General features: G+C 35.8%; 2 protein-coding genes across 2 annotated transcripts; one reads left to right on the top strand and one right to left on the bottom strand.

Moving 5' to 3' along the window:
- The first annotated feature begins 1,150 nt into the window (after nucleotides 1-1,150).
- Nucleotides 1,151-6,264, top strand: LOC111913477 (uncharacterized). The gene is made up of 7 exons (XM_023909178.3): nucleotides 1,151-1,490; nucleotides 1,954-2,309; nucleotides 2,392-2,577; nucleotides 2,656-2,757; nucleotides 2,838-2,909; nucleotides 3,003-3,119; nucleotides 4,867-6,264. The coding sequence occupies exons 1-7, from the start codon at nucleotides 1,238-1,240 to the stop codon at nucleotides 6,097-6,099; spliced, it is 2,319 nt and encodes a 772-aa protein (XP_023764946.1). The 5' UTR covers nucleotides 1,151-1,237; the 3' UTR covers nucleotides 6,100-6,264.
- A 1,929-nt stretch (nucleotides 6,265-8,193) lies between these two features.
- Nucleotides 8,194-13,979, bottom strand: LOC111913476 (branched-chain-amino-acid aminotransferase-like protein 2). The gene is made up of 18 exons (XM_023909177.3): nucleotides 13,595-13,979; nucleotides 11,733-11,831; nucleotides 11,568-11,639; nucleotides 11,378-11,470; nucleotides 11,156-11,293; nucleotides 11,034-11,092; nucleotides 10,749-10,851; nucleotides 10,448-10,627; nucleotides 10,198-10,353; nucleotides 9,977-10,115; nucleotides 9,797-9,882; nucleotides 9,662-9,715; nucleotides 9,496-9,579; nucleotides 9,331-9,402; nucleotides 9,089-9,169; nucleotides 8,908-8,943; nucleotides 8,593-8,724; nucleotides 8,194-8,403 (listed from the first exon to the last, which is right to left on the bottom strand). Exons 1-17 carry the CDS (start codon nucleotides 13,679-13,681, stop codon nucleotides 8,596-8,598), a joined length of 1,668 nt encoding a protein of 555 aa, XP_023764945.1. The 5' UTR covers nucleotides 13,682-13,979; the 3' UTR covers nucleotides 8,194-8,403; nucleotides 8,593-8,595.
- Nucleotides 13,980-17,136: the final 3,157 nt, after the last annotated feature.

Genomic DNA, 17,136 nt, shown 5'->3' with positions numbered 1-17,136 from the left:
AATTATATTCACGAATTTGTTTAGGAAATAATTAGATTGTTTTTTTAGGTTAAATTCAAAAATTACAATGAAAAATTATTTTATAAAATGATAGTAAAGAGGTTGTAGTTTTTTAAATACATATTAGCTTGCTTAGGTGTTAGACTTCATACCTGTAAAATAATCAAATCTTTTAAATATTATATGATCTTAGGAATTAGCTTGATATGTGTATTAAATCTTTTAAACATTTTATGATTTGGTTGTTTGCATAGAAAAGGCCCAAATTTTTTTTAATGTTAGAAAATAGGATTCTAAGATCCTTAGGGAGGAGAGAGTCGTTTCCTCCCAACTTACCGAACCCACTGCCACATCACTTTTTCTCTTTTATTTTTCTCCATCTTTCCCAACCCACGACACACGAAAATCTTATATTTCTCAACTCACTCAACCCACCCAATTAAAAAAAATACAAAACAACTAAGGTACAAGTTTTAAAACACATGGTACAAGAGAAAGTGGGAGAGAGATGATGAAGTGGGTTAGTGAAACCAATTAACCAACCCGTTGAAGCGGGAGTGGTACCGTTGATAACTCTATTGCTAATTAAGATTTTACATTTGATTGTTTTTGTATTTTTTTTAATTGAGTGGGTTGAGTGGATTCAAAAAATAGAGTTTCCATGTATTGTGGGTTGAGAAAGATGAAGAAAAATAAAAAAGAAAAAATGATGTGACAGTGGGTTCGGTGGGTTGGGAGGGAATGACTCTCTCCTCCCTTATGTGTGTTTTGTCATTTGTGTATATGAGGGTTAAAAATGGGTATTGTTATTAATGTCGTCCTGAGCACCATAGACCAATGGACCGGCAAATATTCGTAAAAATATCAGCTCCCTTATGTGATTGGCTAAACTAATTTTAAACCTGGGTTAAATTAGAAAACCTGTGCTCAATTCGCTAATCGCTACATATTTATATGATGAATAAAAAACAATGTATTTTGGACCCAAGCTCTTTTTTACGGGCCTAAATTAGTATCCAACTGGGCCGGTTTACATTTAGCCCTATTTCTTCCACATTCCCACCCACTTTTACTCCCACTGTCCGTCTGTCCAGGGACCGAAACAGAAAGAAAAATTCATCCGAGGGCCGTTTGTATAAAAGACCCTGAATCATCCCAGGGGAAGAAACAGAAGAGACTACTTTGCACCTATCTTACGAACCCTTACTGAAACCCTAAAACTCGGATCTACTCTGCGATGGGGGACGAAGAGGTTATGGGCTCAGCAAGCCCTGCTCCGTCTGATCACAAGCGGAAACTCGATGAATTAGATAGCGAACCGTTCGAGCTACCACCGGCTTCCGCCGAGTCTAATGGCAATTCACAGTCGCTGGCCGACGGTCATGGTGATGCTGATGGTGACGGCGACGCCGACGGAGACGCCGATGCTGCTTCTACCGAAGATCCAGACGCGAAACGTCCTCGTCTCGATGACAATTCAGACGGTTCTGGTATGTTTCTGACTATGTTGTCGTCGTTTTCACGTAGTATTTGACGTCTCTTGAATTACATGTTATGCGTGATGTACATGCCATGAAAAGTGAAAAGTGATTTTAGGGAAGGGCGAAGGTAACGGGACATTGTGTCTTTCTCAAATCACTGCATTACCACTGCGGTTTGTATTACTTGATCTTCAGTTCTCCACCTTGGGTCTTGAATGTTTTCAAAAAATTTTCTAACGCTTTGGTGCATATTTGTTTACACAATCCTCTTTTCATTTTTAGTTCATTGATATGACAAGAGGGAATGTAAGATTCAATTTAAATGTCTGTATGACGATTAACTTGATGGACTGATACATATGATGAGAAATAACAGACGAAAATACTTTACATCAAAATGTTCGCTGAAATTTGAAGCACAATCTCTGACTATATTGTAACCTTACTTGTTTTTCACTCATATGACTAATAGAAACTACCGAGAATGGACACCAGGAGGAAAGGGTAGATGAAGAAAAGGAAGACATTGCTGAACCATCAGATTCTGTGAAGAATACCGAGTTGGAGGAGAATCAAGAAAAGTCCAATGAACCCTTGGATGATGTGAACAAAGAATCTGTAACTGACGAACCCCTGGCAAGTTCATTGGAACTGCAAGCTGCTGAGAATCCTGTAGAGTCACCCAAAGAGGAGCAACAGGAATATGGAGTAGAATATCAGGATCCCACTACAGATGTTGGTTTACAAGAAGATGAGTCTGATTTGAAGGAGCAATCTGCTTCGGCTGACCAACTTACTTCACGCAGAATGGAAGTCCCAAGTAATAAGGTGAGATTCCTGACATTTTATGTTGACTAGTTAAGTTAGACCTTTTACACTTTAAATGAGTTACATGGATTCTTTGGAGCAGGTTGGTGTTTTAATTGGCAAGGGTGGTGACACCATCCGAACCTTGCAATATAGTTCGGGGGCAAGGATTCAAATCACACGGGACTCTGATGTTGATCCAGATTCGCCTTTCAGGCCTGTGGAGTTAATAGGTTCTTTAGAGAATATAAATAAGGCTGAGCGGCTGATAAAAGATGTTATAGCAGAGGTGTAATATTTTTTATTTTAATGTTCTTTTTAAATTTGTATTACCTATATATGTTGAGGCTAAGTTATCATTTTGCAGGCTGATGCTGGTGGTTCCCCTTCTTTGGTTGCCAGAGGTTTTAGTGCCCATTCTTCAGGGGGATTTGGAGAACAAGTTCACATACAAGTTCCAAATGAAAAGGTTACTTTGCAATTTCATATCCCCATATCTATTATCTCTGGATTTCTGTAACTTCTTAATTTTTTTTTTATTTCCTGTAGGTTGGTGTAATAATTGGGAAAGGTGGGGAAACTATTAAAAACCTGCAGACACGGTCTGGAGCACGCATTCAGGTAGTTTATGAGATGACTTGACACTTTTGCCTGTGTGATGAAAGACCTAATTTGAATTACTTTTCTGAATCTGTTATGCTATGCATAATGTAGTTGATTCCTCAACATCTTCCTGATGGGGACCAATCTAGAGAAAGAACTGTGAGAGTCACTGGTGATAGGAAACAGATTGAGACAGCAAAAGAATTGATCAAGGAAGTGATGGAACAGGTTTGTGCACGTCCTTTACTTTTGACTTAATAATTGCAATATGCTTCTATATTTTGATGGTTTCTAGATTTGCTGATTTTCATCGTTGGCATATTTGATATGCGTGAACATTGTTTTTATAGTGTTTTTGAATGTCTTGAAGTAGTCTTTATTGTTTGATCTGCATGTAGTTTCTGCAGATATCTGCTTTAATATCTGTGTGTTAAGGGGCAACATCTTTTTGGTTATCTCCTTGCCTGATTTGTGTTTCATAGACAAAAACTTCATATCAATCCTTGATAAATTACTCATATTTAGATATTAAATTCGTAGTAGTTTTCAGGTTCTGTTTGCTGTAAATTTTGTTATCAGTTCATTGATAGATACCGACTTTTACATGAAGTTGTATCATGTGTATGCACTAGGTTACTACAGTATGATCTTGGCTAGAAGTATCATGTACATAGGTTTATCTTGATGCTCTTAACAACGCCTTCACACGTTTTACTGGTATATGTATATTCTGATGGTACGTTAGTAGTATACCTGTTTTTTTTTTTTTTTTTTTTCCCCATCCAATGCTACAATAGCTGAACCTTGACAAGAAATCATTCTTAGTTTCTGCCATTGGTTGTGTAGTTTCTTCTGCTTCTTGAGTATCGAGTGGTGTCAGTAAAAACCTGGCTTGTTAGATTCAGATTGTTGTCTAATTGTAGTTATAATAGGGTTGGATCAAAGATTACTTGTAAGCTCATCAGCGTTGACAACATGATGTATGATTGAATGAGGTTGAAATTGAAAATGAGATATGGGTTATTTGTTTTGAAGATGCCGATTTTTGGAATTGGTTGGCTTTTAAAAATGCAGATTTGGCTTTTACTTCCTGACACTGGGTCAGCATTCGTTTCTTGGTGTAGCAATAAACAACCATTAGTCTCTCATTCATCCACTGAGGAAAGGTATCAGTATCAGTTTCACACATAAAATCTTGGCTTTTGAAGGAAGTTAATGGTATTGGTAAGATTGCTTCAAGACTCAAAGATCCATGAATGATATTGGTAAAAGACTAATTTATACCACATCCTCTGTTCTATGCATGAGATATGTCTTTGAAGAAAAAGAAAGCATCATGCCTGGATAATTTAGTTGATATTTGAACCTAATTTGATTCTTTCTTGAGACATAAAAGCGTCTTGTGGTAGTGTCTGTTGTCATCTATTAGGGAGGGGAGCAAGTTTATTAATTGAAGTAATTTAGTTCTAAATTCTAATCATGCGGTCCTGTTACTGACTGGCACATCTTTTGAAGTTGTTCCACTTTATCTATCTAAGTATGTGAGTGTTGATGAACCAAATTGCCATTTCTTTTGCTTATCTTGAAAGCCATTCCCATGTATACTTGTTTAAGTCTGTTTATCTGCTCTTAATTAGAAGCAAATTGTTAAGTAAAGCATGTTGTTAGCTGAATCCTATTCAATATTGTTATATGTGATTATAATAATGTAGTTTTAGTTGGAACTATGACTAATTAGCAGATTTCACCAGGGTACAGACAGTATGGTAATAGTGATGTGTTGGTGTTGCTTATAAGTTATGCTTCCAGAGATGAAGATGACATTATTCACATGTATCTTCTGCTTTTAGAATTGTGCTTTTGCTCTCATTCTTGTAGATCAGAATGACTATGTTATCTTTGACTTGTATTTTTTGTTTTCTTATATAAACATGATACTGACTTGTGGTTATTTGTGTTGATGCTACAAAATTAGCCAATGAGGTCATCAACACCATCAGGTGGTCACAACCAGCGTCAACGTGGACCAGGGTCTAATTGGGGAGGACCAAGAGGCAGTGGCGGTGGTCACCATTCACATTCACATTCACATTCACATTCACATGCAAGTGGGTATAGTAACAACTATTCAGCACCACCATCAAGAGGTGGAGGTGGATCCTATCCATCTCAAAACCCACCATATTCCTCCTCAGGCTATGGAAATTACCCACCACAACAATCTCTGCCACCAAAAAACAATTATGGTTGGGACCAAAGACCACCTCCAACAAATATGCCTGAACAGACTGGTTATGGTTACGACTACTATGGTGGTGCACCACCTCCCAATCCCATGCAGTCTCACCCTAACCCAATGGGAATGGGCCCACCTCCTTCTTCTCAAGTAAACTACAACTATGGACCAGATTACGTGCAGACTGCACCACAGGGGGGGTACGGGGGGCAAGGGCAAGGTTACGGTGAACCCAGGTATGATCACAACCAGGGGCCCATGGGTCAACATTCATATTCTTCATATGGAGGACAAGGCCAAGCTACCCAGCCTCCACCTTCAACTTACCCTCAAAATCAAGGATATGGTCAGCAACAGCAGCAGGTTGATCAGTATGGTAAGCCCCTAGCCTACAACATGCCACAACAACAACAACAGGGACCCTATGGTCAGCCTTACGGACCACCTCCACCTCGTCAACAGCAGCCATACCCTATGTCAACTGGGCCCACCCAACAACCTTACCCTCAGTATGGTACTCCTGCCCCTGCTCCTGTTAATAATGATGGGTATAGTCACCCTGGTGGTTACGCTCCTCCTCCTCCGGTTTCTGGGTATGGACAGCAGGCAGCGCCTGGTTATGCTCCTCCGACTGGCGGTTATGGTCAGTACCCTTCGACACAACCTGGATACGGTGAACAAGCAGCAGCAAACACTGGAGGTTATGGTTACCAAGGGCCGGCTGTGGATCAGGGTTATGGTGGTGGTCCAGGGATGGGGTATGGTCCACCTGTTCAGCCTACTGCTTATTCTCAACCAGCACCAGCTTTGGCTCCGGCTCCAGCTCCAGCTCCAGCTCAGCCTGGCTATGATCAGTCTGTTCCTCAAACTCAAACAGCTGGTGGATATGCAACCCCACAGCCACAGCCTCAGCCTCAGTCACAGCCACAAGCAGGTTATGGTCAGTATGATAGTAGTCAGATGTATCGTTAGTTAGTTAGTTAGTTAATTAGTTTGAGTGGTGACCTGACCTGTTATGCTATGTTATTCATCATATCCTTTATTGGTGAGAGAATATTGTTGTTAGGATTGGTGAATCTGAGATGATGTCATAAAGCTGTGCTTTTTTCAGATAAGGATTTTGGTGGAACTGGATCATATCATTCTTTCTTTCTACCGACTTTTCTTTTGCACCTCCTGTTACCACTACCATACATACAGGTGCAATGGAATCATCCTTCCACCAGGGTGGGCTACTGGACTTGCTGGTTGGTTTTTATTTATGCCCCTCAAAACTTAATAATTATTGGCATATTCATATTCATTATGAGTTTCCAAGAATTCTAAATTTCAGAGATCAAGATGGGTAATATAGTCCAATTTGATTCAACTCCTGCCTCAATGAAATAAACATAAATTTTCCATTGGATATGGAAGGAATCCCCATGGCAAAGTTAATAATCCTTTCAACTTAAATGCATATCAACGAGTGTTTAAGAGCTCAATCTAAACCCAAGCCAGACCGTGTTTGAATTTATTGAGTTTAAATACATAATAAATCAGAATTCTTATCAAGTTTTCCAACCTTTAGTTATATATATGCTAATATTGTTATTGATTAAGCTTAAATTGTTGGATATTTTGAAGCAATTCTAGCTTGTTTTTTTTAACCAATTTCTAACTTATTTGTTGTACTTAATAGCTCATGTAGACATGACATATAATAAGTTCTCTAAGGCTAAGTGAAGTGGTAACACTTGTAGCACCTTGCCACATCAGCTTTTTTGGGTGTCTAACTCATTTTTTTCCATTTAGCATCTAATCTTAACATTTGGTAAGGAGCAGTAACATTCTATTTTATTTTTTTATTTTTTTTTCTAGATTTTGGGCTCTTATATTTGTCACTCCAAAACTACCAACAAAGCCAAAACTATCTACAATAATATTACCCGTTTCAACAATCTTTCAACACATTTAGGCTTTAAGAGGAAAATCTGAGTTATCATCCATGTAATCAATTTCTCAAATGGTTCCAGCAACCCAATTCTAATCTTCTTAACCCGAGAATTTCCAGTTCCATGATGCTTGAAATGTAGAATCTGACATTTCTAATGATGACCCAGTTCCCGAAAGAAACAAAGAAGAAACCACGAGGAGTTGGAGCCCGTTTCTAAGAAAAAACAAAACTATACAAACCACCAAAAGTCAAAGAAATGGGTAGAACACCAATAGTTGACTTTGGCTAGGGTATATGTCGACTGTTCTTTAGATAAAGAACGGGAAAATCAACAAAGCTTCTATGCATTTTAGGATCGAGTTTTAGAGCATTTTAATGTTTAAATTGGAGGTTCGGATCGGTCACGACACCAAGTAGATTTAAAATAGAAAAACCTCCAAAAAGAAATGTAACGCTTTTAATTGCATCTATAACTGTTGGATGAACAATATGGCTAGCAGGAGAACTTATTTGAGAAAAATAGTAATGGAATGTAACAATGATAGTTCATCATTTGATGAGAACTTATCAACAATAATTTGTTATCTGTATTGTCTCTTACTGTACAACTTTTTCTTCAAAATAATGTTAGTTCAAGTAATATTCAAAGGAGAAACACAATTTAAAGAGATCGTTTAGAAACTGAACGACTACTAACCTGTGACATTACTTTGTAGATGATTCAAACTATAATTTTAAGATTTTAATTATTTTGTTTTTAGTGTGTTTTTTTAACCATCGTGTTTTATAATTATCATATATTTTTTTTATTTGTAGTGTGGTTTTTTAATTAAATGTTATTTTTAATATTATTTTAGATTTTTTTTTGTTTTAAATTAACAAAAGTTTATTTTTAAATGAAAAAATCTTATGTTTTATTTTATTTTATATTTTATAATTTAGTTAAATAAAAAAAATGATGTGACAAGTGAGTTGAATGGGTTGAAAAAGATATAGTTTCCATATGTTATGTGTTGGAAAAAATATAACAGTGGTTTGGATGATTTGGGAAGTGGTTTGGATGATTTGGGAGGGAATGACTCCCTCCACCCTAAATAAGCTTATGGAAGTGTGCAGTTCCAGATATGTAATTAACCAAAATAAAGCCACCCACTCGCTTGAAAGGTAAAACCTTGCAAGATTCATTCATAATTTACATGCATGCATATACATATTGCACAACTTCTTTTCCGTTTATTTATTAGGAAGACACTCTGTCACTCACACTCATCAAACTACTCCACATCTTTTTCTTTTTAAACTCCCGAAGTCAACTTCCATCCCTTTCACCATTCCAGTGTCTGCTTAATGAAAACCATGTTATAACAATTAACAAACCAGAGCAAAGAAAAACTCTGATGACTTAAGTTGGCTACCACAGTTATGCTAAGAAGAAAAACTCATGAACATAAAAAAAATGTTTGATTATTCATTGTCAAAGTATTTAACAAATAAAACCATCAACTTATGTGTGATATCAGTTAGCAAACCTGCTAATGATAGGCAGGTATAGGCACCCCAAGCTCTTCTTCAGTAGTCAGCTTCTTGAAAGAAGTTTGCAGTCTTCTAGTAATAGCTCCAACTCTGCCATCACCAATTACACGTCCATCAATCCTCACAACCTGTTTTTTTTTTTTTTTAAGGAAAAACCAACAACCACATCACAAGTATTACAATTCTGTAAATGTAACAAATACATACATAAACAACCACCACTAAAGGAGCATAAATAATAGATACAATTGAAGAATTTGACTAAATAAATGCTCACTCAAAACTCATTTATACAAATACTAGCAACATACCGGGCTCAATTCTCCCATAGTTCCAGTAGTCCACACCTGCAGTAAATTATTAGATTGTTAATTTAAAACCTTTTGAGTTATTATATATATATATATATATATATATATATATATATATATATATATATATATATATATATTGTAAAGGTTACAAATAGTTATAAACGTGAATTTTGGAAACCTCATCAGCAGTATGGAACTCTGATAGACTGATGCGACGTTCCACCAAAACCAACTTTTCCTTCTTTACAAGCTCCATCACCTGAAACAAGTGGAGTACGGAATATTTTAAAAAAAATCAATAAAGATAATATTACATTAGCACTTCTGAGTTCTGAGTATAAATTAAAATTTATATCTCAAGTTGACATATATATAGGGCAAGAAGAAAGAAGTGAAGGATTTATATATAGAAAATCTTACAGTTGCCCGAGTGATGCCAGGAAGACAATAATCAGCATGAGGTGTCATTACAATACCTTTCTTCACCAAGAACTGCAATAAAAAGAAAAATGGAGTTATTAAAATATGTTAATAACTCAACACACAAATTCCAGTTACTGTTTTGGAATATTTCAATGGACTTACAATGTTTGTAGCATTTGTTTCAGACACATAACCATCTTTGTCAAGCATGATCGCATCATCAGCATTTGCATTGTTCCCTTCTATCTGCATCAACTTAATAACTTGTTAATCTCAAACCACTTAAAGTGTTTTTTCCATAATTTTTTTTTTAATAAAAAGATATTACCTTTGCGAGTATATTATTCAGGAGGTTGTTATGGTGAATCTTGGAATCCAAATTCTGACAAGAAAGTGAAGAAACTAAAGTTAGTAATAAAAGAAAGTAAATTGCATTAATAATAACAGGTTTCTATATTTTTACGTTTGGTGAATTACGCCGAGTGGTGGCAGTTACTAAAGTAATTCCCTTTGTATTGTCATACACTGGTGGTTTCCACTCTGCAAGAACTGCATGAGGGAGTTACAAGAAAAAAAAATTAAAAATTAAAATAGGAATCAATGTAATCACAATACTTAATTTTTTTATAAATTTGGTTATTACCAATTAAGGTGCATCCATAAAGATTGAAACCAGGGCTCATCCCTGATGTCACCTTTTTGCCACGTGTCAGACTTAAACGGATATGTGCATTGTCAAACATCCCGTTTCTAATCAGAGTCTTGAATATAGCCTCCTTAATCTATCACAATTAAATACAAAATAAATCAACAATTTAATAAAAACTTAACTTTACCATGAACAAGATATATGAGATATCTTACCTCATCACGAGTTGGGACATTGTTGAAAGCTAGAGCTTTTGCTGAGTCAAACATCCTGTCTAAATGTTCTTCAAGTTTAAAAACTTTCCCATTATAAATTCTAAGTCCTTCCCATACCGAATCACCACCTTGGACAACTGAGTCAAATACTGAAACCTTTAATTTAAGGTCACAAAAGAAAAAACAATAAGAATGCATAAAAAGTAAAGATTACTAGAAATATATATTTTTTTATAATGGGCATACATACCATTGCATTGTCACGGGGTAAAAGTTCATCACCAACCCAGACAAGAATCTTTTCGTTGGTAGCAACAGGGAGAGATGGTGTTGGAATCTTTTGGAATCTTGTGCTTCTTGCATGACTTTTAAGCATGTTATAAAAGGGTAGACTTTGCTCCAACACATCATAAAGTGATGGTGGAAAAGGCTGATGAGAAAAAAAAAAGCAACTTAGTAACTAATAGTTTTATTCAAAATTTTCAATCATACATAAAAAGTTGGTGTTTTTAGCAATTAAAGAAGCAAAGAGTTAATTAAGTAGTACATACAGGGCGATATTTTACTGGTTGTACAAAGCCTGTAGATTTGTGCACACTTTTGTACCACCATGGAGCCCAAATCCCATCAACACTTTTTGGACCAGCTTCCCATCTGGATATACAAAAAGGATAAGTAAATTACCTTTTTGGTCCTTGTGTACAGCTGATTTTTCAATTTTGGTCCTTAGAGAAAACGTTTTCGGGACCAAAATTGCAAAAATAAGCTATATTGGGGGAGCAAAAATGTAATTTAATCTAAGTAACAGCTAACTGGTAGAAAACATTTTGACATACTTGAGCATTGAATCTTGGAATGGAATGTCAAGATCTTCACAAAGACCTCGTAATGCAGCCTGAAAACAATGTAAAATCGTAAACAGATATTTAAGAAAACAAAAAAAAAAAGAATTGAAAACCTCAGGGTGTTGTTGAAGATGAGCAACATCAAGAATAGGAGGGGGTTTCCCTGATGCAGAGAGTTCACTGTATACAGAAACCAGGTCTGCTAACCCTAGTTCATGGAAGGATGAAGGGACAACCTTGTCAAAAGATTGCTGATAACAAACAACAGATAAATATAAACCATGATTATTAAAAACACTGTCTAACAAAAACCATTGTAAATTTGTATCAAGTACCAATGAATCAATCGGATTCCGAATCAATATAAAGTGTTTTCCTTTTTTTGTCAAATCATCACTTAATCCAGGCAGTCGTACTTTTGCTATATGCTGTGTAATAAAACAAAATAAATGTCATGAGCTTTTAAAGATGGAAAATAAAAGTATGCAATTGCAACTTGCAAGCATAAAAAGTTAATCAATTTACCTTACAATAACGATACTTCTTTTTTCCAGGACCATAAATGATGTTTTTCACAACCTTATTTCCATCAGACTCCTAAAAAAACAAAAAGAATAATTACTTTGAGATGAAATGAGGACAATACAATACCATGGACATTTTTCAATGACAGTATGTAAACTTACTTACCATTTTTGAAAGAAGTTCTTCTCTATATGGTCTATCAACCCCTGTTACCCTTAGATAGTGTGCATACAGAGGTTCATCAAGCACTTCTGTATCATCCCTCTGAAGAATAATAATATACATACGTATTATAACATGTCAAGAAAACTATCTAATGAGAGACTATTAACATAATCACTTTAAATGCAAATAAATTGTTAAATGATCTTATGGGCAGGGTCAATGTTCTTATTAAATTCGTGTAAAGATCTGTAAAAGTTGGGTTACAATAAATTTGAGTTTTTCTATACTTAATAAAGGGTAAATTTGGGAGAATTTTGAACAAGCTCGATAAGCTCGTTGACAAGGTAGTCTAGTAGCTTTCTACAAAGCTAGCTAATAAGCTACTTTTTGGTTTGACAAACATCACAATCTAACAGAACTCAAAAACTAAGCTAGTTATGTGCCAAACAAAACCTTATTGAAAATAATATTTTACCGAAAAATATAGAATATTCAACAGTGGTTATTGGACTAAAATTTTTTTTTTGTTAAATTTAACGTTGTTAATGATTACAATTTTTAGTTATTACGTATTTCTACAAGATATAATTTTTTATTTTCGTTTTTTAAAGAATATAAAATATTCATCAATAGATACATTGGTTTACAAAATTATCTATTTATTTATCAATAGTCATCATCAAATAGCATTATTCTCGATCATGACTTTAATAAACATCATCTATTAAAAGATCATTTCATCTAAGAATTTATCAAATATTGTTTCGCCATTTATTTTATAAATAACTGCATTTTTTAAAATTACAAAATGTGTTGATAAAAAATTGTCATTTTAAAAGCTATGCTACATGTCCTTTTATGTCGGTTTACATTTTTCAGTCAGTTTATCAACTAATTTTTTGACTTTTTACCACAAGTCATTTTTCATTAGCTAGCAGCTTCAGCTAGTCTGCCAAATAGACATTGTGGAATGATTTTAGTTTTTGCTGATTATTATTTTTTTATTATTTTTTTTATGAAAAAGTAGTTAATTTATAAGTATCAAAATTAACAATGACCTTTAGGAGCTGCCAACGGGCAAACCTTTTGTTAATTTTTCTCAAAAACTGATAGAATATAATATGAAAAATAAATAATAATAGAATATGTTGAATGGATCAAAACTCGTTTCGATTACAAATTGATAGACTCCATACCCGAAAGCACAGGTCGAGGATTTGACTTCTGAGGTCAAAGGGAAGATTCCCAATCCCAACTAAGAAATTGTTAGGAAATTAATAATTCTTTGTGTTTTAACATATCTTTTATGTGATTTTTTAATATTGAAATAAATCAGATTTTGAAAAACTATATCTTTAAAATAAATATTAAATAAACTAACTATTACCCTCCATAATTATTTGTGTTTGATTAATATTTTTTTGAAGCATCGCAAATTCGCAATAATCTATTTCAAACCATGAAAACTAAACATCTTTGTCTTAAATCTCCAACCAATCTATTCTCTCCTTTTCATGAAAAGTTCTACGTTTTTGCTTGTCGACGTATTAAATCCCTTTCAGTCACAAAAATTCCCATGGGATGATGGGTCTTCGCAAAAGCTCAAATCACTATCATCAATTAAAATGTAATTTTTTTTAAAAATTAGCTAAGCGTAATTGTGATTTCAACATGAAATCGTTGAAGAAAACGTGCAATTCGATCGAATATCCAAAAAGGAAAGTGAATAGGTGATACTAAGAATTGAAACGAAGGAGTATCACAAACCATCATCACTAAATCATAAAAGCAAACTGATCAGTGGAAGATGAACAAATTCATACTGCAAACCAAAGACACGGTCGATGAAAAAGCGGATTTACCTGAGCGAAAGAATACATGAGGCTGGTGCTTAAAGATCTGGGAGCAGACCATGAATGAATCACCTCTGTTTCTCTCTCTTCCGACATTTTCCAACTTCAAATTCACAGTTTGATACTCTGTATCTTCTGCATGTAACATATGATCGGGTAGATGATGGATTTAATTCCGATTGAAAAACCCTCCGTGCGCACAGCTGTGGCTGTGATACTGTATCAACAGTTTTCTACTTCAAAAATCAAAACAATTGTACTACCTACTCAAATCAATTAATCGACTCCACTAATGGGCAAAAAGATTCCGTGTTGGGATGATCAAACTAGAATAATTTATAATTTATGTTGCTATTTGATAGAATATTTATATTCAGAATAAAATACCGCAATGGGATGATAATAAGATAAGATGGTCAGTGAGAGTGTAAGTGTGTGTGGAGCTATCATTTAGTAAATTGTAAGGGGGTGTTTGAATTAGATTTTTAGCTTATTGCTTATAGTTTATTTGTGGTGGGAGAATGATTATTAAAATTAGCTTATTTAGCCTAATAAACTGGATTTTATCCAAACATTTAAATTAGCTTATTGTGGGAATAAGCAATAAGCAGCTCTCTTTTTCCTATCCAAACACCCCCTAAGTGTAAGTGCAAGTTTGAATAAGGTAGGATGATAATTTCCCTTTATAATTTTCGGTCAAAACTGTTTCATAGTTAGTAAGAAAGCTTGAATGAAACCTAAATTTATTGTAGTCAAAACACATAAAATAATTGTTCACAAAACACAATAACTTTATGATGTTCTCCTACGGTAGAATTTGGATTTATTGTCCTGTTCTTTCCATTTCTGTTCGGAATGAAATTTGACTTAGACAAAATTTAATAATTGGTCCCTGTAGTTTGTAAATATCTCATTTTAAGAACGTAGTCAATTGTCTATGTGTTTTGCAAAATTACATGAAAGGTTTTGTACCAAACTGTTAAACTGTTAAAGTTCAATGAAAAAGACTATTTTACTTTTGTACCAAACTCGCAATATACTACAAACCTTAAGGACCACTTGTGTAATTTTGTAAATATATATATATATATATATATATATATATATATATATATATATATATATATATATATATATATATATATATATTCGGGAGCTGATATTTCCACATGACATTTTGATGTTTCCACGGAAGAAATTAATTTATGACTAATATACCCCTATTTACTTAAGAGAGAGAATCTCAATCTTTGTTTAGAAAAAACTCACATCAGTTTCATTTGAAACAATCCAGAGAATCCCAACTTATTTTCTTTCCTCAAATCATTCCTCATCACCCAATAGGATTAGAATTCATGTTTCACTTGTGATTGGGAAAGCACCATCAACATATTTTTGATCAATTATGCCCTTATTTATTTAAGAGAGATAAATGGCCATTTACAAAATGCAAGATCACAATCGGAAACTCCAAACGACTATTATGCCCACATTAGAAGCTTTAATCAATGGAGGTGTAAGTAAAAGAGATACAAGCGTGGGAAATATAGCAAACTTCAAGAAGAAGCTTGGCTTGCCATCAAAAAGTATATTGAAACATCCAAAAAATACGACCCGAAAATTTCATTTTTAATATAACAAAGATCATAAAACTGAGTATCATATAATAAAACCATACGTTGCGTATCTCAAACCATACTAAAATACTGTGAGAAAAACTGTGTCACAACTGTATCAAAACATATCTAAGAAACTGAATCAACTCCCAGGACAAAAACTGAAGTTGTGGTGTGTGCGATGTCATCATCCCGAGCTCTTCCCTTTACTTGCGGAAGTACCTGAAACCAAAACTGAAACCGTAAGCACGAAGCTTAGTGAGCTCCCCCAAACTACCACATACCACACAATAACAAATAAAGCACATACTAGGCCTTGCCCACTGCATCGGACCGAAGTCCGGAACTAGCTGCATCGGACCGAAGTCCGAAACTGACTGTATCGGACCGAAGTCCGGAACTGATTGCATCGGACCGAAATCCGGAACTGACTGGGACCTTGTCCCCTGCATCGGACCGGAGTCCGAAACTAGCTGAACATAGCATAACATAAACACGTATCTGCTAACATAACACATATACTGCATCGGACTGATGTCCGGAACACATAACACAAAACATGATTGAATCACAAAGACATCAAGCACTCTAACTACTGCATCGGACTGATGTCCGGAACTACTGCTAACTAAACGGGCCGGCATTGTGGCCGTAGACCCATTCCTACTGGAAGGAAACTCACCTCGTGAACTGGCTGCTGAGTGTATGGCTCTGGAAGCTATCTGCTGCTGCTCCGGTATCTCCCCGGCTACAATTCCATAAACACACTTAATCAAATACTAATAACTGAGTTGGGGTAAAATGACTCTTTTACCCCTGGTCAAAGTCAACTCTCACGGTCAAAGTCAACCTACAGTTGACCTGACTCGCCGAGTTGGGCCGCCAACTCGCCGAGTCTCTATTCCTACTTCTCAACCCTACTCGCGGCTACTCGTCGAGTATGGCATCAACTCGACGAGTTCCCTTTCGATTCTAGAACTCAGGCTATCTGCATCCGACTCGCCGAGTCGTATGAACAACTCGACGAGTAGTTCTTGAGCTAAGAAGATTGCCTTGGACTCGCCGAGTTGTATGAACAACTCGTCGAGTCCCTCCATTACTAAGTCTGACCTCCAACTCACTGAGTCCACTCTACTACTCACTGGTCCCCACTCGGCATCACTCAAAAGGGGAAAAATCGGGGACTCGCGACTCGACTCGCCGAGTCGTTCTTCCGACTCGCCGAGTCGCATGCATGCAGCTACTCTAAACTCGATTCTGCTTGAATCCAGCGCATAAAACTTATACATCTGGGCTCCCTAAGCTCGATTAACACGTAAAGGTTCTATCTTTACGTGCCCATATGCACCCATGAAGATTAAGAGGCTCAAAAAGCATAATAAAGGCTAGATCTAGGGTTCTCAAGCAAAGAAACTTCGAAAAGGCACTAGATCAGGGCTCTAACACTCCTAAATGAATAGATCTAGGGATATCTCGATCCAACAAGGCATCCATACAACTATAAAGCTTGGAAAATACATTAAACTAGCCTTAGAGGTGTTCTAATGGAGGTTTTAAGCACAAAACAGGATAACTCCAAGACATACCTCAATGAACTCTGACTTTGGCCTTGGATCTTTGCTCTACACTTCCTCTTTTTGGTCCTTTCTTCTTTTTATTCTTCAATCCTTCAAGAATCCACACAAAAACACTTAGATCATACAAGGAATGGTTTAGGGTTTCTCACAAGCTCTCTGAGGGTGAAGGAGGCGAGTTTGGGGCACATAACATTGCTTAAATAGTGAGCAAACCCGGTATTTAGGGTTTCTTCCTGGCAGGCGGACTTGCCGAGTCCCGAATATGGACTCGCCGAGTCGACGACTTACACGTGCTCGAAATCCCGTCTCTACTCGACGAGTCGGGCTATAGACTCGCCGAGTCCCTCTTGAAAACTTC

The sequence above is a fragment of the Lactuca sativa genome, chromosome 1 (assembly GCF_002870075.4).
Source record: "Lactuca sativa cultivar Salinas chromosome 1, Lsat_Salinas_v11, whole genome shotgun sequence".
Lineage (NCBI taxonomy): Eukaryota > Viridiplantae > Streptophyta > Magnoliopsida > Asterales > Asteraceae > Lactuca > Lactuca sativa.
This window is presented reverse-complemented; position numbering and strand designations above follow the sequence as displayed.